At 42.1% G+C, this 24,817-nt stretch overlaps 1 protein-coding gene across 1 annotated transcript in view; it reads left to right on the top strand.

The window, feature by feature from the left end:
* The window catches only part of WDR49 (WD repeat domain 49), a 77,071-nt gene extending 57,960 nt beyond the window's left edge, over positions 1–19,111 (top strand). Inside the window, 9 exon segments of the mRNA XM_065411205.1 lie at positions 253–351; positions 1,811–1,821; positions 1,823–1,982; positions 2,891–3,078; positions 3,508–3,705; positions 10,552–10,763; positions 13,746–13,855; positions 14,800–14,946; positions 18,966–19,111. Coding sequence (XP_065267277.1) covers positions 253–351; positions 1,811–1,821; positions 1,823–1,982; positions 2,891–3,078; positions 3,508–3,705; positions 10,552–10,763; positions 13,746–13,855; positions 14,800–14,946; positions 18,966–19,111 — 1,271 coding nt within the window.
* Positions 19,112–24,817: the final 5,706 nt, after the last annotated feature.

The raw sequence follows: 24,817 nt of genomic DNA, 5'->3' as shown, positions 1-24,817 counted from the left end.
AATTTCTCCATGGCCTGCTTTTCTGTAAAACCAGAGAAATGTCCTCGTTACAGCAACCTTTGTAGGAGAGGATTAAACATCGAAAGGTTACAGATGCATGGGAATACAAACCCTGCTAATCCTTGTAATGTGACCTGTCACGTAAAAAGTGAAAATATTGCTGTGTTGGCAACAGAATACTTCTAGCTGCCTGAAAGATCAAGATTGGCTAGTGAGTGTAACAATGTGTTGTCTTTTCTTTGTCCAATGCAGGGAGCTGTGGTGGTGAAATTGTTGTCTGGAATAATAGTACAGAAAATGCCTACCTTAAAATTTACCTGGATCCCCAAAAATCTCTGAAATCCAAATCGGGTGAGCAAGCATCTTATTGAAGCAGCACTGCTTTCAGGCTCTAGGCAAAACATACATACTGTTTGCCTTATGCATATAATATTAAGTGTGCCACTAAATTACTGATAATTGACTGGAGATTAGGGGGATTATTTATACCTTTGTCTTGTCAGAGTGACACAAAGCAGCCTTGAGATTGTACTTACTTTATACGCTTTAGTTTATTCTCTATACATCTCAAGGCTATTGCTTCTGTTTATTGTCACAGATCTACATCAGCATTTTTATATTATTACCTTCAGCAGGGAGCATTCCCTTAATTTTTGCCTTGTTCAGTGTTGGATAATAAATAATACCAACTGAACCTTGCAGAGGCTGCTACCCTTGAGGCTACTCAGAACCTGAAAACTTCACTGGGTTGATAGTCTGCACAGACTAGTGGCATAACATATATTAAGCACCATGCCAGTTGGAAATCTATAATTATTCCCCACTGTAATCTGTAGTACATTTTATGGCAGCGCGCATCTGAGCATAAGGAAAATGGCTTGGAAAAAACCTTCTATAGTTCTTATTTAGACTTCCTTAGGTTTCCTCCAAGTTTTGTGGAGGGAATAAATACTGATATATATATCACGTCTTGAAATTCATTTCTTATTTGCACATACACTACTCATCAGGAATAGCTGATGGAGTGTCCCTTTATAATGAGCAAGACACTTCAGAGTGAGAATGCTTAAAATATTGTGAATACAGTAGATATGGCAAAGGAACTACCAGTATATGAGCTTTCTGATCTTTAAAGGGTCTAAACCCCAAAGGAGCAGATCTTAAACTGATGTAAATTGGCATAGCTGCATTGAACCACGCTGACTTTAATCAGATGAAGATCTGGTCCAGGCAGTGCAGATATTACAGGTAAGTGACCCTTAATGGTCCTGCTGTTCAGTAAACATTCCGCAGAGATCTTGGGTCAGATGTTCAGACAGTGTAAATTGGCACATCTGCACTGACATGAATAGAGCTATGTCATTTTATACCCTCTGAGGATCTGGCCCCCCATAATTGGGGAAAGCTTCTCTTCAAATAGGTATTTGTTCATAATACAAATTATGTATGCAACTCATTGATCCAGCTGCTGGCAATAGAAAATGAGCTAGTTAATATATTTTGTGCTCATTAAAGAGGAGACTGGAAATCTCATAGAGCCAGAATCCACCATTTCTACTGCTGAGTAAAAACCTTATTCTGTGAATAGTGCTATTGAAATCCAAAGGGCAGCTTGCAGGATAAGATACTGCTCACCAAGAGTAAGGGTGGCAGAATTTGGCTCACATAAATAGTTTTAATAGCATGAACATCCGAAAGATTTAGCTTGAATTCATAAAGTAACAGATAAAAAAACTTGAAAAAAATCAGATGCCAAGTGTTTTTGACATGTCTACTTATACACATAAATCCCTTTTATTGACTATAATAGGGAACGTCTCTTACAGATACTCTGTTACTACAACAGCAACTTAGTTCTGCTCGAAGAACGTCCTCTAGAAGACATACGTCTGTAGCTGACTTCTATGACACTGACACTGAGTGCAACAATGCTATTACTAAGCTTCTATTCCTAGAAGCTAGAAAGAATATTTCAGTGACAGGTACCGTAAAGTAATTTCTACACAGTAGAATCATGGCTCTGCTTACTTTGCCCATACTGAACAACAGTACTTGGAAAAGCTCATTATTAATAGTGATAACTGATTATTGCTTTCACAGTTTCCTTTCCTTCTTGCCCCTCAAAAAAGACCTTACAATATTTCTCCTATAGCATGTTACAATATTCTTCAAACAATGTTCTTTTGTTTTGCATCCATTCTCATTGTCATCTGAATTAATTTGCCCAAAACTCATATTGAGAGTAAATTTAAATAATCCAGCAGAACTGGTCTGTATCTGAAGCCTGTCTACATACAGAAATCCAAACTGTGTATTGATTTACAAACTGGATGCAAGTCATGGCAGAATTTGGTTTCGCACTGGTATATGCAGCTCTGCCTTTAAGAATGTAAATTATAACTTCTGCTGCTTTAACCAGGCATTTTCTGAGTCAACATCATATATTTGCAAAGCAAATTCGAAAGCGTCTGCAGATTGATCTGAAACTATCTGGAAATCTGTTATTAAAAGCACTATTTAGGGTTTTTTTTCTGTATCTATAACATAAATTGATTGACCAGGGTTCCTTTTGAAAGAAAGGTAAAGAAAACCAGTTACATAAAGATTACAGTGTATCACAATATTCATGAAAAAGGTTAACAACAGGTTTCTAAAGAGTGTTTTTAGTACTAGACTTTGTTTTGTCGGTATTGTTCTGAACTGCATACCTCAAATATCTATTGAGTAAAACATATTTCATGTGACTGGAGTTTACTGTGTCAAGGTGCTCTGCACAATATTAAAACAGTGACAAAAATAAAAATACGGGTTCATGCATAACAGAGAATTGCTTGTAATAATGAAAGCTGATGATTCTTTCTGCTTATTCAGCCACATTTCTGTGTTTTAGGTGGAGCAAACTTAGTGTCATGTGGAGGTGCTGGCTATGTTAGGTTTTGGAATACCTTGAAAAGCCAGCTCATGGCAGAGTTTGAAGCCCACAGTAGAGCTGGATCCATTATCATGACCATTGATAAAATGAGTCAATACCTCATAACGGGGGATCTAGCTGGATGGGTGAAAATATGGAATATACAGGTACAAGGAAAATATTTGCCTCTCTTTTTGTATTTCTCATGTGCCCAGTTTGTTGGGATACATGCAAATAAGTTGGGTTTTACCTATTTTCTAACAAAGGAAAAAGATTGACCAACATTTTCAAACTTGGGGCCTAAAGTACCCATTGAAGTCAGTGGGAGTCTTTCCATTGATTTCAGTGGGTGCTGGACCAGACCCTGGGGTGCCTATAGCCATGCACTTAATACAAAGCCTGATGTCAGAAGTGTCACATTTTTCTTTAAAACCCAGGGGGAAGAAAATCTTAGAGAGATTTGCTCCCGTCTTTCCTTCAAGGGCAGGGTTTGCCCCTCCATCTATCACACACAGCATGCTGTGGACCCTGCTCAGAAGATCTCCAGATCCAAAATATCCCCCTTCCTCAGATAACTGCCATTTCCTTCTCACCAGGACTACTGCCTTGGTTCCAGTGAGAACAAAGTAACCCAGCCACCTCCCCTGATAAGATCGTTTCAGCCACACGATGACTGTGTTACTTATCTGGAGACCTGTGTGCGAAGCAGTTGCCTGCTCATCCTCTCCTCCTCTTCAGACTGCAGTGTTGTTCTTAGTGATGTGTATGGTACAACAATTGGAATATTTGGCCAGGTAGAAACACTTCTCTTAGCAACTCTTATGGGTAGTGCTGGCTGACGCAGAATGCTTCACTTCCAGAGAGATGACTTTTTAATTAACTGCTTCACTGCTGGTCCTTCACATCAGCTTCTGTACTGCCAAAGCAGTCCTGTGGGGGTCTGCCATTCAGTTTAACCATGTTTGCTATTTCTGTGCAGGACATAGCAGAAATATCTTGAACAGATTTTCTCTTTAGATTTTGGCATTTCTACTTGAATTCTTGTCTGGGAAAATCGAATGCAAATGAAAACATACAAGTTATCCACACTTTTTATTTAAGTTCAAAATGCTTGGTTTCAGTTCCACTCAAGTTTTGGGCAAAGATTGAGTCACTACTGGAGCTGGCCAGGAATTTCCTGACAAAATGGTTTTTAGTTGGAAAATGATAAAATATTTCATGGAAATGTAATTGTTTCTGACAAAACTTTTATTGGGGAAGGCTTCTTAAGTCCAGGGTGGAACTTCTGGTCAAAACAAGAGAGAAAGATACTCCCCTCCTCCCAATAGCTGATTTAGAGCAGGGATTTGAACCTGGGTATGCACAGCACAGGTGACTGACTTAAACCATAGGCTACTGGCTATTCTATGTTAGGCTTCTCTCAACCTCTTCTCTTGAAGCTGCACAACTTTGTACCAATGGGCCAGAGAGAAAGTGGTTAGGACGACCCAGATTCAAGTCCCTGCTCTGCCTGATTTGGAAAACTTTTGTAGGGCAGGAAAATTGTTTACTGTCCAGCTTTAGTCACCGCTGACTTTTTCTTACCTACTACTACTCCTGAAGCCATGTTTCAGCTCCAGTAGATACTATCTGAATCATGGAGACATGTTTTCTAAGAAGAACAGATGTAACATTGTGAAACCATCATAGCTCTAATAAGAATAAATAATAATTTAATGTATCATATTTAGTCACTATGAGTGGGGCGAGCCTCCCCGCCTAGTGGTAAGAGTCCACCTAGTGATATGGGGGTAGGGGAACATGGGTCCTCTCACTCCACCGGATTTCCCACCCAGGTCCTCTTGAGCACTATAAAGCAGGAATCTGCTACCTGTGGTCCAGTGAACACTGTCCTCTGCGTCCCTTCCTACTGCTCTGCTCCCACCATCCGGGTGCATCATGACTGGCACCTGTCCTTGGCAATCTGGGGATCTCAGCAGGCTAGGGATTCCCGGCTCTGTTCAGTAGCTATCCCCATGAGGAGGCCTCCCTGGTGTAGTCCCTCTGCAGCAGTGAGTGCAGCTCTGCCCCTTTCTGCCTGCCACCCTGCTGTGCTGAAGACACTCCCTTTTGAGTCCCTCCTCCAACTGGAGCAGGGCTATGGAGGTGGGGCTTTCTGGGGCCAGAGTTGTTCCTGTGTCCTTAACTCTCGACTATGGGGTTTATCCACCCCATCATAGTCACTCATTCCTTCACTGCCTAAAACATTAAAAATGTTACCAGCTTCTGTTAAGTTTGTTAGTAGAGGTGCTAGGAAAATGGATTTATCCCTTTTGGGGGAAATTGTGGCTTTTTGAAATTAGTTTTTGTTCCAAATAAGAACAGAGGGTCAAAATATCAGAATTTTTTGGGAAATGAAAAATTCTGAAAAAGTTTCAAATCAGAAATGCTGACACAGAAAACTGATATTTTTAATAGAAATTATCTGACGTTGCTATGAAAGTCTTCAATTTTTCTGATCAGCAATGTGAAACATTTAATCAAAGTATATATTATTTTCACAAGAAACTAAACTATATTTTTGGCGGGTGTGTGGGGGGGAATTTGTTGAACTAGCTCAAACTCTTAGTTTTTCAAGGCAGGGTCTTGTGTTTGTCTCAGGGTATGTCTACACTACGAGAGTAGTTCGATTTTACTTAAATCGAATATGTGGAATCGATATTACAAAGTCGAACGTGTGTGTCCACACTAAGGACAGTAATTCGACTTTGTGAGTCCACACTAATGGGGCAAGCGTCGACATTGGAAGCGGTGCACTGTGGGCAGCTATCCCACAGTTCCCGCAGTTCCCGCTGCCCATTGGAATTCTGGGTCGAGCCGCCAATGCCTTCTGGGTAAAAAAATGTGTCGAGGGTGCTTTTGGGTAACTGTCGTCATCCAACCGTCACTCCCGCCCTCCCTCCCTGAAAGCGCCGGCGGGAAATCAGTTCGCGCACTTTTCTGGTCCGTGACAGCGCGGACGCCACAGCACTGCGAGCATGGAGCCCGCTGCGACCATCGCTGCAGTTATGGCTGTTGTCAACACCTCGCACCTTATCATCCACCTTTCCCAGAGGCAGATGCTGAGAAATCGGGCGAGGAGGCTACGGCAGCGCAGTGAGGACCTGAAGTCTGAGAGTGGCACAGACCTGTCACAAAGCACGGGACTCCGCGCCGAGGACATCATGGTGGCAATGGGTCATGTGGATGTTGTGGAACGGCGATTCTGGGCCCGGGAAACAAGCACAGACTGGTGGGACCGCATAGTGCTGCAGGTCTGGGATGAATCCCAGTGGCTGCGAAACTTTCACATGCGGAAGGGGACTTACATGGAACTTTGTGAGTTGCTGTCCCCTGCCCTGAAGCGCAATGACACCCGGATGCAAGCAGCCCTGAGTGTCCAGAAGCGAGTGGCCATAGCCCTCTGGAAGCTTGCAACGCCGGACAGCTACCGGTCAGTCGCGAACCACTTTGGCGTGGGCAAATCTACCGTGGGGGTTGTTGTCATGCAAGTAGCCAACGCAATCGTTGAGCTACTGCTCTCAAAGGTAGTGACCCTGGGAAACGCGCAGGTCATCATAGATGGCTTCGCCGCGATGGGATTCCCAAACTGCGGTGGGGCTATAGATGGAACTCACATCCCTATCCTGGGACCGGACCACCAGGCCAGCCAGTATATTAACCGAAAGGGCTACTTTTCAATGGTGCTGCAAGCACTAGTGGACCATAGGGGACGTTTTACAAACATCAACATCGGATGGCCGGGCAAGGTTCATGACGCTTGTGTTTTCAGGAACTCTGGTCTGTTTAGACGGCTGCAGGAAGGTATTTACTTCCCGGACCACAAAATAACTCTTGGGGATGTGGAGATGCCTATAGTCATCCTCGGGGACCCAGCCTACCCGCTAATGCCCTGGCTCATGAAGCCCTATACTGGCGCCCTGGACACTGAAAAAGAACTCTTCAACTACCAGCTGAACAAGTGCAGAATGGTGGTGGAGTGTGCTTTTGGCCGTCTCAAGGGGAGATGGAGAACCTTACTGACTCGCTGTGATCTCAGCGAAACCAGTATCCCCATTGTTATTGCAGCTTGCTGTGTGCTCCACAATCTGTGTGAGAGCAAGGGGGAGACCTTTATGGCGGGGTGGGAGGTTGAGGCAAATAGCCTGGCTGCTGATTACGCCCAGCCAGACAGCCGGGCGATTAGAAGAGCCCAGCGGGACGCGCTGTGCATCCGGGAGGCTTTGAAAGCTAGGTTCCTGAGTGAGCAGGGTAACCTGTGACTATTAAGTTTGTTTACAGAGAAGCTGAACCTGCCCCCGTTTCTTTACCCAGTAAATGTTCACAATCCTCTCCAGTTACATACCCCGTTCACCCCGTTCCCCCCCTTCCAACACACGTTTAAAAAGAAAATCACTTGAATTTTGTTAATGAACACCGTTTTCTTTATTACTGTTTTCTCGGTAAAGTGTTGAACCTGGGACGCAGACTGTGGTGGGGAGCGGGTGTAGTGTAGTGATGCAAAGGACGCTTCTAAACTCCAGGAATGACAGGCTCCGCAGTGGTGGACTGGTTGTTTCAACGGAGCCTCCCACAAATTTTGGGGAATGAGAGCCTTCTGGTACTTGAGCAGTCTGCAGGGGTGGAGTGAGAGTTTTCACGGACTCTGCCGCCCCTCCTTCTTGGAACTTTGGGTGAGGGGGGTATGGGACTTGGTGGCGGGGGCGGGCGGTTACAGATAGACTGCAGCAGGGCTCTGTCCTCCTGCCTCTGGTCCTGCAGAACATCCACAAGGCGCCGGAGCGTGTCCGTTTGCTCCCTCATTAGTCCAAGCAGCATTTGAGTCGCCTGCTGGTCTTCCTGCCGCCACCTCTCCTCCTGTTCCATGTGTGATTGGTGCATTTGGGACAAGTTCTCTCTCCACTGGGTCTGCTGGGCTGCCTGGGCTCGGGAGCAGCCCATAAGTTCCGAGAACATGTCCTCCCGTGTCCTCTTCTTCCTACGCCTAATCTGCGCTAGCCTCTGGGAGTGTGATGCCAGGCTAGGTCGGGAGACAGTCGCAGCTGTGGGATGGGAAAAAGGGAGTGAATTCCTCAGAAAGATAAATTTAGTTGTGAACAAAGAACATAGTCTTTCTCTGTGAACAAGACCATGCACAGCACCTATCACATGCGCACTCAGGACTAGGTCGAATTTTCGGCCTTCGCATTCAGTGCCTGGGGTCTTGCAGTGCAGATCAGAGAAGCAGGGCAGGACACCGGAATTTGTGTATCAGGCCGACATGGTAAGCCGTAGACTTGTGGCTGCTTAAAACTTTAATAATAGCACTGGCCTCCTTTCACGTTGAAAGCAATGCCAGTCCCTGCTGCCAGCAATCCGGCAAGCATGAACTCTGCCCCAGTCCCACCCCCTCGCGGCTGTCCCAGGGAAAGATCCCTGTATGCTGCCCCTCTTCCGCCTCCACCGCGTGGCTGTAAACCGCCGGTTACAGTTCTGTAAATGAACGGGCAAGCAGTCCCAATACTAACATTCCCCTACCTAATTCAAAGCAGGTCACCATGAGCGACATCACTCTGATGAGGATTTCAGAGACGGAGAAAGAAAGGATGCTTCGGGAAAGATTGCAAAGACCAGGGCCGTATGCCGCCATGCTCTGCAAGGCAATGATCCCCGAGTACTTGCTTGTCTCCTTGCGCGGAAATGTCTCCTACTACGGAGGACCCAATAAGGCCGCTCTCCCCAGGAACCTGATGCAAAGGCTTTCCAATTACCTCCAGGAGAGCTTCGTGGAGATGTCCCTGGAGGATTTCAGCTCTATCCCCGGACATATAGACTGGATTTTACTGTAGCTGCACTGGCAGGGACTAAACAGTAGAGCGGCTAGGGCAGAACAATCATGCTAAACCGGACATTGTTCGATTTTTTTTCAGTAGTTGCACTGCCAAGGACTGAAACGTTAAGCGCCTAGGGCAAAGTAATCATGCACAACCCATTGTTAATATTGTTAATATTCCTGTTCTGTTAAAAATAAATGTTTACATGTTTAAAACACTTACTGGATGATCCTTCCCCTGATTCTGTGTCCGGGTTAACGGCTGGGGACGGTTGGTAGGGGATCTCTGTAAGGGTGATGAAGAGATCCTGGCTGTCGGGGAAATCAGCGTTGTAAGCGCTGTCGACTGCCTCGTCCTCCTCATCTCCTTCCTCATCTTCCCCGTCCGCTAACATGTCCGAGGAAGTGGCCGTCGACAATATCCAATCCTCAGAGTCCACGGTCAGTGGTGGGGTAGTGGTGGCGGCCGCACCTAGGATGGAATGCAGTGCCTCGTAGAAACGGGATGTCTGGGGCTGGGATCCGGAGCGTCCGTTTGCCTCTTTGGTCTTCTGGTAGCCTTGTCTCAGCTCCTTGATTTTCACGCGGCACTGCGTTGCATCCCGGCTGTATCCTCTCTCTGCCATGGCTTTAGAGATCTTCTCGTAGATCTTTGCATTCCGTCTTTTCGATCGCAGCTCGGAAAGCCCGGACTCATCGCCCCACACAGCGATCAGATCCAAGACTTCCCGATCAGTCCATGCTGGGGCCCTCTTTCTATTCTGAGATTGCATGGCCATCTCTGCTGGAGAGCTCTGCATCGTTGCCAGTGCTGCTGAGCTCACCACGATGTCCAAACAGGAAATGAGATTCAAACTGCCCAGACAGGAAAAGGAATTCAAATTTTCCCGGGGCTTTTCCTGTGTGGCTGGTCAGAGCATCCAAGCTCGGACTGCTGTCCAGAGCGTCAACAGAGTGGTGCACTGTGGGATAGCTCCCGGAGCTATTACCGTCGATTTCCATCCACACCTAGCCTAATTCGACATGGCCATGTCGAATTTAGCGCTACTCCCCTCGTTGGGGAGGAGTACAGAAGTCGAATTTAAGAGACCTCTATGTCGAACTAAATAGCTTCGTGGTGTGGACGGGTGCAGAGTTAATTCGATGTAACGGCGCTAAATTCGACATAAACTCCTAGTGTAGACCAGGCCTCAGTCTCTGTGTTTATACAGTGCCTAGCACAATGGGGACTCTAATCTTGGGTGTAGCCTCTGACAGTGGTGGGCAACCTGTGGCCCTTGGGCAACCTGTGGCCCATGAGCCACATGCGGCCTGTCAGGGTAATCTGCTGGCAGGACGCCAGACAGTTTGTTTACATTTGCATGGCTGCCCGCAGCTCCCAGTGGTCACGGTTGCCGTTCCCGGCCAATGGGAGCTGCGGGAAGCGGTGCGGGCCACAGGGACGTGCTGGCCACTGCTCCCATTGGCCTGGAATGATGAACCGCAGCCACTGGGAGCTGCGGGCGGCTCTGCAAATGTAATCTAACTGGCAGCCTGCTAGCGGATTACCCTGACGAGCCGCAGGTTGCTCATCACTTCTCTATGAGGTACTATAATGTAAATAATATGGATCTGGGTCCAGGGGACCAGTTGCTCCCATAAGTATGCAGGAAAATAATGAAAACCAATACCCATTTTAAAACTTTGCATCTGGGGGTACTTCTATATGAAAGGCTTTTTTTAAAAAAAAGTAATAAGAAATATTTCTAATTCTGAGCGGCTTTAAAATGCTTTCTGCTCTGCTTATTAGGAAGAGCACTGGCGAATTGAAAATGCTCCTTCCCACCCCAAAGGAGAGCAAAATCAAGATGAAAATGTGGGCCAAAGGGAAGAAAAGGATGATGTTCTAAAGAAAAAAGAAGCCCCTGTTCTTGGAGGAGAGCCATCTCCTAAACCCCCGGAACAAGCTATACTTGTTGGAAGCTATACTGGTATGGAAGACAAAGAGGAATCTGTAAACATGTAAGTTATTTATCAAAAGGGGGTTTGCAATGGCAGGCTTTGGCATATTTTTTTTAAAAGTTTGTTTTCATCCAAATCGAGACAAAAAATGTTGCTTTTTGTTTTGTATGATTTTACTTATTTATTTATTGTGGAACAGAAATTCCAAACCATTTTTATTTGGAATTTTTGAAATGTTTTATTTCTTCATTTTTGATCAAAATGAAATGTTTCTCCATTCCCAAAATTGAAATGTTTCATTGTGGTTTGTTGCCCGATGGAAAATCAAATTTTTGGGGGGGCAAAATCGAAATTTCCCCACAGAAAATGTCAATTTTGCAAAAGTGTTTTTTCTGTCAGAAAATCACGTACCCTTTGAAGGGACAGAGCCTCAGTGTCTCTGCACAGAATTCCTCCTGGAGTGCCCCTATGTTATAATACCACCTAGCTCTTTCTGTTCATCAGTAGATCTCAGAATGCTTTATGAAGGGGTTAAGTTTGATTATACTTTCTATTTCCCCCCCATTATATTACTGTTTTATATACTTTATAAGTGAGACAGAGAAGTGAACTGACACAGCAGGCCAGTGGAAGAGCTGGAAGCAGGACTCAGGTGTCCTGAGTCCAAGTCAATGCTTAATTCACTAGGCCAGTGTTTCTCAAACTTGGGACGCCGCTTGTGTCCCTGGCGGGCTGGGCCGGTTTGTTTACCTGCCACGTCCACAGGTCCGGCCGATCGCAGCTCCCACTGGCCGTGGTTCGCTGCTCCAGGCCAGTGGGAGCCGCGATTGGCCGAACCTGCGGACACGGCAAGTACACAAACCGACCCGGCCCGCCAGGGGCTTTCCCTACACAAGCGGCGTCCCAAGTTTGGGAAACACTGCACTAGGCCATGCTTCTTTCCTATAAATGAGCCCTAGCATGGTATGTGTTAGTTTGTTAAGCATTTTAAAACTCTCTGTAATTGAATTACTTCCTGACAAATTTTGTGCTGCTTTAGTGATATATTTTTAGACTACACTGTTCCTTCTATCATAACCATAATAAGCATGCAATTCATTACCTCCCATTCCGAGGGTTTATATTTGTTCTTAATGCTCAAGTAGTTAGGTCTATATCTCTGAGAAAATACAGTGTACTCCTAAATGTTTAAAACTTTAATAACTCTTTGTAACATGGACTGTGTCAAGGCATAAGAGCAGTAAAATTAAACTGTACACAAGTCCTTCTTTGGCTTAAATAATTTCCTGAATGTAATAGCATGAAACATTTACATTAATAAAAGGTTTTAAAAGGTTATATTCTTACATGAGATTATTAGAAATGTCAGATAACGTCAACAAAGTATGAGCAAAATGGATTAAAATTAACAGCATTTTTGTGATAGATAAGATTGTTTGTGCAGAGCATAGCGGTACGTTCTTAAAGATTAAAGAGCAAGTGATAAGTATTTATTGTGGTGAGCAGCAGCTTTAAATATGATGGATCTCGTTCTAATCTTAGAGCAATTCCAGTGATTTCAGTACAGTAGCTCCTGATTTACTCTGTGGTAAATGACATCTGAATCAGGCCCAATAGCCACAGGTTTTAATATTTTCATAGAAAATGAAAAAAACTGCTAAAAAATAATCCAAGTTGAGCCACTGCAGTATAACAATGAGAACATACCTTGCCTTAAGCATGCTCCAAATGCTTCCCAGCAAAATCTCTGGGTTCAGTAAGATTGCAGATTCTGCTATTTTCAGAAACATACTAAATGTGTGCTTGGAGAAATGCCAGATTTCCCTTCTACCCTGGAGCAGAACAGGTGGTTTAGTAGACTTCTCTTGGGAGAAAGCTGATTTTTTTCAGAAGCACCTGAAGACAAAGAGGTGGAATTGTTCCAATTCTAATACCTCTATACAAGCATATGAGAAAGGAGAATGGCGTTTGTGTACTCTAGTAAATATTTCACTAGTATGTAGTCTTGGGAGCCATTACATCCTCAGTCAGGGCCAGATGCATCAGAAGTGGGGCCTCTTAGTACTTATTACTAGAACATCTTGATGTGGTTCCAAAGCATTAAAGGTACAGTGACACTCCTTTACAGCACATTCTCTTTGTAAACCTATAATATCATGAGGCTGTAGCTCGGGTAGTAGGTTAATCATATTTATTATTTTTTAATAGAATGACAGTGAGTCTGGATGGAAAGTAGTGCTGGTCATAAAAATTCCAACAAAACATTATTTTCTCAAAATATTCTGATTTGAGAGAATCAAAACGTTTCACAGAGAGGGTTTGATTTTTGCCAAAGTTCCAATGAAAACCTGCCTGCCAAATTTCCTGCTAGCCCATTGGCCCAGTTCCTTGGCAGCCTGGGGCTCCAGGTCTACAGCTCTGGGTAGGCTACAAGGCCCCAGAGCTGGTACTACACTCCCTTTTTCAGAGAACTTCAAAATTTCGGGGTTTTGTTCCAAATTTTGAAATCCTCTGCGAAACAGAATTACCTTTCTCTGCCCAGTTATAGTCACAAGGAAAAGATCTTACTCTCAGTCTAGGAGGATGGATCGGAGTCTTGGTAAATGGCCTAAAAGTGCTTTCTCTCATGGGATCTTAGTGAAAGAAAACGTCTCTCATTCACTACAAAGAGATTTTTGCAATCATTAGATAGTCATTTTACACATGAATAATAAAAATGACTATGGGCCCAATCCAACACCCATTGAAGTCAATGGGAGTCTTTCTATTGATTTCAATAGACTTCTAATCAGGCCCTATAAGATTATATGTAGTCATGTAGCATATGGTTACTGAAACAAAAGCCATATGGAGCTATACACATGCGCTATATTCTGACAATCAGCATATATGGGCACAGAAAGATGTGACCCTTTGAATGCATGATAACATATGCCAGGCAAAGGATAAAAATAGAAACTGCAGGAGGAGACAAAATAGATGCCTATCATTTTGTTTTTGATTTTAAATTTTGGCCAAAAAGAGTCATTTGTATCTTCCTAGGATCAGTCCATGGGAAAACACAATATTGGGTAAAAAATACAAAGAAAGCAAAATTCAGAAAGGAAAGAAACATAAGTTCTTCAATGGGAAGACCATGCAAAACTCCACTGGTAAACAGCCATTTTGACTTCACAACCTCAGTAGTTATCTTGCATATCTGTAAGTACAGAATCTTACGGGGTCTTTCCTGGGGAGCAAGCCTGAGCCAGGTAATGGAGTTATTTTTACTGATAGGGAGTTAATAACGGTTCTAGTCTCTTCCTTGGGCCATCTTACAATAGATGTCTGCACTAAGACCTGCTCTCCTGCAGAAAGAATCCAGGTGGAGACATATAGGTCCAATTTGCAGTGAACTCAATGAGTTACATGATTTGTGGGTGGTGGCACATTCATTTCTTACAGGTGTACGTTAGACATCCCTACTTTCAAATATGGCCAATGCAGCGTAAAGGAGGTTGGGGCACCATTGATTTGGTTGAGATGTGCTACATAAATATTATATAATTTTATCAAGTGCAAATGTAGTTTGCTTCAAATTACATTGAATTACATATTTAAGAAATAATTGAAAATGTTTTAGCATTTGCAGTTTCACAGTATGGACTCATTAGGTGGCCCTTAACATTGTTAATTATCTTTAGAAACCTGATCCATTTTCTTTGGTTTTATTTAAATAGGTAAGCAAAACTATTTTTACTCTGTATTTTATGGAGGATGTTATGTATTACAGAGAAGAAATTGGAGAGTATCCAAATTTACTTGTGAAAAGTGTCACTTCCAAGTGAAAACTGGGTGGTTTTTTCCCCCCTTAAATTCTCAGCTAAGAAACAACAATCCTGAGCTTTCTCTGGTTGTTTCAAATAAAAATGATCGTGGATTTAATCTGTACAGCTGTGTTTACAGAGCTGAATGTTTCTTGTCTCTGAGTATTATAGCAGCACAAGTGCAGTAATATGAATGAAGATAGACAAGAAAAATTACCTTATCTTAGAAATACAATTGGGCTGTTATGTGGAATTAATTCTGGTTTTTCAATAATCCTGCTATTTTAAAGGAACTTTTAGGTCATTAAATATTGGAGCCCTCGAGGCAGTTGTTGAAATGAACAAGCCTGACTTTGTTCTAAACCCTGACAAATACTTCGGGGAAATGACTGAGGAGAAGTGCCCTGAAAATCTGAAGCTCCCTACTCTTTCAGAAAGTAAGTAGACCTTGATTATATTCGCATTACTCCAGCTTTCAGTACAGAAAGGCAAAAATAAAGGTCACTAGCTTTTGCCATCTGTGCGAAAATAAGATGAAGGTAATAGAGAACTCTAAGATTTATTGCTTAGTTGCTGATCTGGGGCTTCAACACAGCAGCAGGACACATAATCCTATTTGAACAGCTTCTTATTTTGTAAGGGCTTGATCCAAAGTCTACCGCAGTCTATGTCAATGGGAGGTCTTTCCTTCAGTAGGTTTTGAATCAGGCCCTAAATGTTCATAGACAGGATTACTCTGAAGCATTCACTTCTGATTCTGTTCTTGGCAGAAAAGAACAATCTTATTTTTAACAGGTTTTGACAAACCGATCCCAGTGAGAGAGAGATTTGGAGGGCAATACCAGTGAATTTCTGCTAAGCTGATTTGTGTCCCCATAAAGTGGGATGTTTCTGGTAGTATGCTGAGGAGTCCCCCTTTAAGGAAATTTTCATAGCACACACTGGTCTCCTTCCCACTGACAATCAAAAAAAGACAGGAGGTGACAGATGGGGCAGGAGGGTCTCCAGATAAGCATAAGGAACAATGCCATCTCTGATGTAGCCCCATTTGAGAAATGGCAGAAAGAGACAATTCTTCAGTCAGCTTTTCGCACCCAACTTCTGAATCTTCAGATGGCTGGCAATAGCAAAAGCACTCATGAAAACCAAAAATTCAATGAAACAAGGAGGGAAATGGTGAAAAGATAAGTGCAGAGCAATTCTATCCAGGCTGACTGGAGAAAACATTTACTGCTATACTCTATCATTACAGAGTGCCCTTGGGCCATTACACTGTGCTTTACATATTCCTACAAAACAATCACAAAATGGATTCTCAATAAAATAACTATTACATCGGAGTGTTCTTTAAAATACATATGGGTTGTCTGTACCTCTTGCCAACCTACACTTTTCCCTCCGAAACAAAACCAAGCTAACTTTTTTGACAAGGTTTATATAACTGCTTAAGTGTTGATCCATAAAGAAAATTGGCTTGTCTGATTGTTTATTGTGACTGCACTCTCTCTGGCACTTTCCCTGATGACTCCCTAATGCTTCTCCTTTCTGCTGCTCCTTCAGAAATCCTGATGTTGAAACATCACTGCTAACCATTCTACTGTACCATTTAGGGCTTGTTGTAAAACACATCATTGTACTATTTATTTGATAAGGCTTATCTACAAAATTTAGCTATTTTAATGTCAATAATTTATGGTTATAGGTGAGGTACTGTCAGGTTTGTGTGAGCCAGATAGCAGGGATCAATTGAGAAGTATGAGGAAAGCATTGAGAGTGTGTGTGTGTGTGTGTTGGGGGGATGAACCAATTAAATGAAAGCCTTTGCAGCTGAATCAGCAAGGCCAAATTTTGGCATTGCATGTCTACATTTTAATTTTAAAGATTGCTTCTGTAATCTATATCTTGCAGTTGGATTAATTGCCACATGAACTTCATTTACTAGTCAGGTGCCTGTTCCCAGCTGGCAAAAATATCTTTTTTTCTCAGTGTATGTTTACCAACCTACCGGTGTTCTCTCTCTCTTTCTCTCTCTCGCTTTGTCTCTCTGTCTTGCACCTGTGAAAGATTCAGGTGTGGAATAGTAGGGTTCTATTTATGTGTGACTGATTCCAACCTCTTCTCATTAATCCAACTGAAATTCTTGATGCGTAGACTAAAGAAGCAGATTTTACACTTCGATATGTACATTCTATTCTATTAACCAAAATAACATACAATCACAAAAAGTAAAGAGGGGGATCCAATGTGTAATAACAAGAATTGAATTAGGTGTAATTAGGTAGGTACAAAGATAATAAAACTAACAATCAAATGTCACAAAGATAACACTTAGTAAATCAAAGTTTATAATAAAGTGGTGATGGCTTCTCACTAATCTGGGAAAGCAACTATTAGCCAAACATGGATCTTTAATATAGATCCTTGTTGGGTCAGTCAGCTTGTGTCAATTAGTAGTTATGGGCTATCAGTTACCAAAATCAAGGTGAGAATTTTTTTTAAAATGTCAACAGTTAGGCCTTATCTTGCACGTACTTAAGCAAGTGACTTACTGTAAGCACATTAGTAGCCATATTGAAGTCCCATTAAGGTTAGGCATGTGCTTGATTATCTTGTTGAATTAAGGCCTGTGCACAAGCGCGCCATTGATCTTGTGCAGAGTCCCACTGATGTCATGGGAATTCTGCCTGTCCAAGGCACTTGTATAGCTCCCGCTACTGTTGTATCTGATCTCCTTACAACCTGAAAGTGTATTTATCCTCGCAAAACCCCTGTGAGGTGGGGAATTTGCACACATGCAGAGGTCTGCATGTGTGGATCCACTTGCAAAGTCTAACCCTTACTCTGTTTGATATCCTGCTCCAAAACCCATTGAAGCCAATGGAAACACTCCCATTGACTTCAGTGGCCTTTAGATCAGGATCTAAATGCCCAATTGTTTCCCCTAAGTATTAATAACAACAAATCATAGTCAAGATTATTCACGCTCAGACACATACCTAGATATAATAAATGTAAACTCCAAATATATTCTGAATGATTTTAGAACTGCTCTCTAATTTCTTCAGAAATTTGCCAATTAGTAAATTACAAGTTAATTATGTATTAAACACAGATAATGTATTAATTAGTCTTTTCTCCATTTCCCTTTGTTTCTGGTTCTGTTTAATATCAGGATATGGTAAATTATTTAAAATTCATTAAGGATCTTGTCCAAAGCCCACTGAAGTCAATAGAGAGATTCCCATTGACTTCAAGCCTCATGACTCTAGATGAAGTCAGTGTGAGCTGCTGATATTCAGCACCTGTGAAAATTATGCTCTTAATTCTTTGAGCCATGTACTTCCTTATTGCCTACTCTGCATGAAGGATGCAGCTTCTTGCTTAAGAAGTAATGAGCAGTGCACAGTTAGTTTTAGTGCACTTATGATTATTTTTATGGTCTCTGCACTGTTAACGGTCATTTGGGAATATTGCTCAATCCCTATGTAGAAAGCTTGTTAAAATGCAAGTAAACATACATCTATGTGTAATGATTAAGCCATATCCACAATCTTAATAGCTCAGGTACATATTCTGATTAGTTTAAAATGATCAAGGCATCACCTGGGTAACAACATAGGAATATATAAAGCCTTATCAAGTTAATGAATTCTTTGGGCCTCCCTTCTTCCATGGGAATGGTCCAGGTATGCCTCCTATCTCTGAGCTACTCATAGAGATGTTCTCAGGCATCAGGGTAGCAACTCAGTAAATATTGTTTAATGCTTCATTTGGGTTGATTTTAATGGAAGGGACATATACACACCAGAGGGCAGAATTTGGTCCTTGTTCTTGGACTAGAGATCCCTGAAGACCAGACAGCTGTGCACCCAAATACATGATTGTAGGATACACTTGCTCAGTCATGCAGACAGTCAACTAGCAGTTTAAATTCTTTTGTTTCAATACAGGATAATTTGATTTCAGCTTTTTATGACCCTTTAACAGCAGTAAAGAGATTAAAATAAATTAAAAGAACAGTGTTTTGTTTTTTTGTTTTTAAAAACCACAACAACCTCTGTTCTTTCTCCCTCTCAGCTAGAGGATTCATAGCTTCATATCTTCAGAGGCAGACTGGAATTTTAAGGTGCAGATTCTAGAATGAGCACTCCATATGAGTAGACTATGTAGGCACAGGATTCCACCCACAGGGCATCCTTTGCAGAATCTGGGACTAAATGCTTAATGTACAGATTAAGCCAAAAAGGAAGAGCAAAATGTAAAGTAATTTCCAAAGAGCCACAAACTTCTCTTAGCAGATCTGGAATCAAAAAGTCAGTATTGTTCTCTCAGATTTATTCTGGTTTTGTTTCTGTTTCCTCCCACCCCCTCCTCTAGTGGCTTTCTTTTTAACAGTGCATCTTACCAAACATGAGTAAAGTTGATTTTTGATGTGAATTTAATTCCTGTTTTATAGCATTGAAAGCTATATTTGATGAGAAGAGCCTGTTCCCAAAAGAAATTCTGGATCGTGAACAAAAAACAAGGCAACTGTGTGAGCAAATGTGCAACGAAGGCAAGATGAAAAGAAATAAGAAGCAAGCAAAGATGAAAGAAAAATAAACCTTCCTGTTGTTACAAAGAAGGTAAGTGCAAAGAATGCGATATATAGAATGAAGCTGGCTTTGCAACAAACGGTTTAACAGAGTAAGTCCTACTTTTAGGGTCAAACCTTCCAGTATTTGCTTGGGGCCTGCTCCTTACACAGTATTTACAGGGCCTTTTCCTGCAACCAGGTACTCAGTGTGAGTAACTTTACCCATGTAAATCTCATTGAAGTAACAGGGAGTCAATCAGAGCACTACATGCATGTTTGTCTGCAGGACCAGCCTTTCGGAAAAAATCTGCCTGAAGTTACTGGCCATTCCACATGCAGAGGGTTGCTAATTTGGGTAATTTTGCAGGCTTAATCCTGCAAACTGTTAAACATGTGATTTCCCCACTGAGTTCAATAGGACTATTCATGTGTGTAAATAAACTCATGTGCATAAATATTTAAAGGGGTAGAACGCTAGTTTTGACTGGTAGGAGGAACTCCAGGTTTTTTTCCTTATGAATTTCAAAACATGTTAGAACAGTGTTTCTCAAACTGGGGCCGCCGCTTGTGTAGGGAAAGCCCCTGGCGGGCCAGGCCGGTTTGTTTACCTGCCCCGTCCGCAGGTCCGGCCGATCGCGGCTCCCACTGGCCGCGGTTCGCTGCTCCAGGCCAATGGGAGCTGCTGGAAGCGGTGCAGGTCCAGGGACGTACTGGCCGCCGTTTCCAGCAGCTCCCATTGGCCTGCAGCGGCGAACCGCGGCCAGTGGGAGCCGCGATCGGCCGGACCTGCGGACGGGGCAGGTAAACAAACCAGCCCGGCCTACCAGGGGCTTTCCCTACACAAGCGGCGGCCCCTGTTTGAGAAACACTGTGTTAGATAAACTCATGGTAAGAGTCATTTAAAGCAAACAAAATATGCTGTATAAGAACACTGCAGTGACATTAATAAATAGTCATATTATAACATAAAAACTAAAAAGACTTAAAAATACAGCATATGTATAATTAACTCAACGTCTTCCTTTCAGAGCTGTTTTTGATCACCTTGGCAATATGGAAATAAATGTCAGTGAACAATTGCACCAATAAGTCAAGCACAGGCATACAAAACAATTAAACTACAGACCTTGAATGTGAAGAATAAATTTCAAGAACACTTTTATAGCTAGAAGAACTGTTACTCCTGTTTTTGAGTGTTTGTAAACTTTATTTTGTTCCTGAGTGTAAATTTATTTCTAAAGAGAAGCAGTGTATTAAAAAATCCCACTTTTCTGTCTGACAATTATTTACTTACTGTAGCAAGTAGTGCCTAAGATCAATTTAACTGTACTATAACATTGCCTACATGTTATTTATACAGCATCATAAATGTGTATGGCGTTTTATAAAATATGAAAAAATTACCCGCAGCCATTTCACATATTCCACATTATTATTATTATGACTTACTGTGCTTTTATGGTCGTGCTCACTATGTGCTTGGTGCTTTCCAAACACTGAAACATGATCTCTGCTCTGAGGAGCTTACAGTGTAAGGATAGACAAGTGCACGGAGGTTAGGGGAAAGGAAACGTGTGAAAGATATGCATTTTCCTGCAATATCCTTGGGAGACCTTATTGGATTAACTTTAAGTATCTTTGGGGTCCATTGTATTAATGAATGTATGAATGGTTTGTTTTATTGTGGGCTGAGATTGTATGTAACCCCTCGGGGGAGAGGGGATGCGATGTGAGACCTGGGTGTTCAAAGGACTATATTGAACAATGTACCACACAAGAATGCACTTTTGGGACAAAGTGTGTTAAGTGGTTTCCCTGGGGAATCTGTAGGGGGTGGTGAATGCAAATTCCCCACCTCCAATTATGCCGAAACTCAGTCCTTTGAAGCTGTGCCTTCAAGGGTGGGCCATTGTCTGCTGATTACTTGTTACAAGAGATCAAGATCAAAGACCCAAGCTGTATAAAGGAAAGACAGAGCTATTCATTGTAGCTTTGAATCTGAGACAGTTATGAACTGGTAACCATGGGGGAAACCCAGTTGTGGGTTTTGAAGCACTGATACCTATCAGAGAACTAGATTGGAGTTGGGGGGTAATCTCTGGTAAACTTTTTGTATGCGTGTAGGTTCTTTTATTGTTTTCATATGTTTTCTTTATAATGCTCACACCTTAAGAATAAATGTGCTTGCTTAGAAATATCTGGTAACTTATTACTGTGGCAATAAGTTTTTAGCCTCTGGGGAGAAAGCAAAGTGCAGACGCTAGCTTGTTTAGGCAGTCTGGCTTGCTGAGAATAGCACAGTTTAGGTAGGGAACTGTGCAGCCTGGGAAAACCACAATCAGGAGGGAGAGGGACATGGGCCTCTGAGGACCCTTGAGTGAGCGCCCTTAGTGGACCATGGAGGAGGAATATAGGCAACAGGCACAACATGCTCCTCACATACAGGTCATCTTAATTCACTATCAGCACCATGGCAGGAGTCTTCAAGGTGAATTTGGTTGTGGCAGGGCAACGGCACTGCAGATGAGCTTGAGCTGTACCATGCATGGGGGTCCATGTGGATGAAGGCATGGAGGTGGTTTCATGAAAAGCTGAAGGAAAAGTGAACAAGGCTGAGAGCATTGGTAGAGCAGAGGGTACTGTCCCTGTCAACTGTGTGGTGCTGAGTAACATGAATTAACTTTATTCTGATCTCATTTCCACTTAAATTTCAGAACTGACTAGCTTCAAGCAGAAGCCAATTTTTTTTAAAAAAAAGCAATCTGCCATAGAAATGCTCCTTCTTGCCTTCTAGAAATGAAAGGCAATGCCCTCCCACCCTTGTCTCAAAGTCATGCGGCTCTGAGGTGCAAGCTGGGCAATATGTTATGTATACAATTCTTCCTCTAAAGCTTGTGCAGTTGTGGTGCTGTACTAAGGAAGCCTCGCTTTATAGAAATCATAAATATTGGCACTAAATGGTTTCTCGAACTTCTTAAAATTCTATTTCTGTAATACATACAGGCTATGACAAATGTCTGACTGGGGTAGTATTTTATGAATTTTTATCAATTTTTTTTATTGGCATGCATTTGGGATGACTTGCGTAACTTGTGATGGGCCCATCCCATACTCAGGCTGACTAAGGGTACATCTACACTGCAATTAGACACCCGTGGCAAGCCCACACCAGCAGACTTGGGCTAAGGGGCTGTTTAATTGTGGTGTAGACATTCGGGCTCGGGCTGCAGCCCTAAGTCTGGGACCCTCCACACTTGCAAAGTCCTAGAGTCCGGGCTCCAGCCTGAGCCTGAATGTCTACACTGCAGTTAAACATCCCCTTAGCCTGGACCCCAGAAACTTAAGTCAGCTGGCATGGGCCAGCCGCAGGCTTTTAATTGCAGTGTAGACACACCCTAAAACCTCTACCCACACTGTCATGTATTCCTTATATCTATTATATAATGTCACAGTATTTTATCACTGCTTGTTGCACTAAACTGTTTAGGCTAAAATTGTGCCAGCCCTTATGAACTGTGTGTGTGAGGATGGAATAAGGAGCCTTCCCCCAATCATTGCTCCAGCACAATGGGGAACTCCAGGCAGAACCACGCCTTGTGGAGGCCAGAGCCTCCCAATGCTCTGAGGCTGGGGCTAAACACATGTAACCCTTTGTCCCCTTTCCCCTCCCAGCTATGCTTAAAATATATACACCCACAATGTCTGATGTATTTGCAATTTGCAGGTGAAACCATGTGGAAAAAAATAACCTTTATTTCTATGGGTCAATTCAGGAGCATAGTCCATAGTTCTGCTTCAAATGCAGTCTCTCTCAAGGTAAACTAAAAGGATCCGAAGGGCGCATTAGGACGGTGGTCACGTTTCTGAGTCATGCTGTCATCCCATTAAACTGAAAAACAGTTCTCTCCATTAATTTCTTACACCAGGCAAGACATCCCAATTAATATTGACACATTTTAAAAAGACAAATTTTCATAATAAACTTTGTGGCCACCTGTTATGGGTTTTGGTACATTAATCATGCTGCTTTTCATGATAAACATAGAATAGTGTCCTTGTCCTTGTTGCTCTTTATTTTTCATTTCAAGGCAAACCAGTTTTTAAGTATAGTGTTGCTGTGAAGGGTGGAGAGAGAGGTGAAACTGTTTTTCCAGGTAAGCATATGCATTAATTCTTTAAATTGCTTTTGGGAACAGGAAACGCATTACTGGTTGCTATTAGCATAAAACAACTAAATATTTTAAATTATGTAGGTGTGTATTTTTATTATTGCCTAATCCAAATTCCTTTTAGCTATAGCTGTCTTAAGGTAGGACAGAGCAGTAAATATGGGCCTGATTCTTATTTCCATTGAAATCAATGGAAGTGCTTTCGGTGACTTCAGCAGGAATGGGAGTGGGTAATTGTAACTGAATTCAAAATATAATTCTGCAACTTAACGTGTTAGGGCTTAAAGCCATTAAAGTCAATGGAAAACATCCAGTGATTTTCAGTGGACTTTGGATTATGAATTTAGTGTAGCGCAGTTGAAATGGATAGTTAGGGGTTTAGGCTGAGATTGCTCAAAGCAGCCTAAGGGAGATCCCTTAGACTCCTTTGAAAATTCCAACCTCTAGTTTCCTAACATGATTCAGGCTTATACTCAATGCTGACGTCTAGAGGTATCCTCCCTCTGTCTACCCTTGGTGCTTGCACAGCTGGAATTTAACAATTCCAACGTAACTCTTGAGTAGGAGGGATTCCATTGAATTTCGGGCTTCACGTGAGTTAATTTTAAGTTTTGTAATATCTGCTGTATTACGGTGCCAGAATTTAATTCATTGTTTAGTAAAATGTTTTTGTGATAAGACTTGAAGGGTGCTTTATAAAGCCAGATCTATTCAAATTTACATTTGTATTATGAGGCTACATTTCTAAAGCAATATTTGACCTGGAATTCAAGAGTGACCCATACCAAAATCCTGGATTCAAACACACTTTTGGGTCTGAAAGCTCATCCCTGTTCTGAATTGTACAAATAGCCCCCTGTTATCTTAATACACTGATTCAAAATCCCAGATCCAAACACCCTAAAATTAAAGGTGTTAGAAGTATAGATTCAGATTAATATTTTGCAGCTACAGACCATCTCCATTTGGAATAGTATATTCCACTCCAAATAAAATCAAGCACAGCATGGTATTTTTTACTATGTACAGTTGTGGTAATACAGCTGTGTGTATATAATTGTTGCTAGCATCAATTAAATGGATCAGTTACTTAACTGACTGCACAGAATAAAGGACATTCCTTTTCCCTTCCTATGACTTGTTAAAGGATAACTTCTAACTCTGGTAAACAGTGAACTTAATAGGGGAACACTTTATACATTATGCCAAAGTTGCACAGAATGATACTTGCAAACAATCTTTAAATATTCACGTTAACCTACTCTTATATAGGTTTTTGTTTAGCAAGATTAAACCTCTTTTCAGGTATAGCAGTTTACTTTAAGGGATGATTTACATAAGGTTCTATTAGAGATCAAAGGTAACATTTCCTAGTGTTAACAAGTTTCTTTTATACTAGGTGTGTAATTTATGGGTGAGATAAAGAACTTGACCAGTAGAACTATGGAAAGGAGCTAGATGCTGTTTATCATAACTTCTCAGACAAGTGTGGTAGTGTGAAGTTAAATCACTATTCTGGTTTTTATAATGTGATTTCAGTTCCAATCATTCAGAGGGGAAAAC

Source organism: Emys orbicularis, chromosome 9, assembly GCF_028017835.1.
Source record: "Emys orbicularis isolate rEmyOrb1 chromosome 9, rEmyOrb1.hap1, whole genome shotgun sequence".
Classification (NCBI taxonomy): Eukaryota; Metazoa; Chordata; order Testudines; family Emydidae; genus Emys; species Emys orbicularis.
Note: the sequence above shows the minus strand (reverse complement) of the source record. Positions and strands in the feature narration are given on the sequence as shown.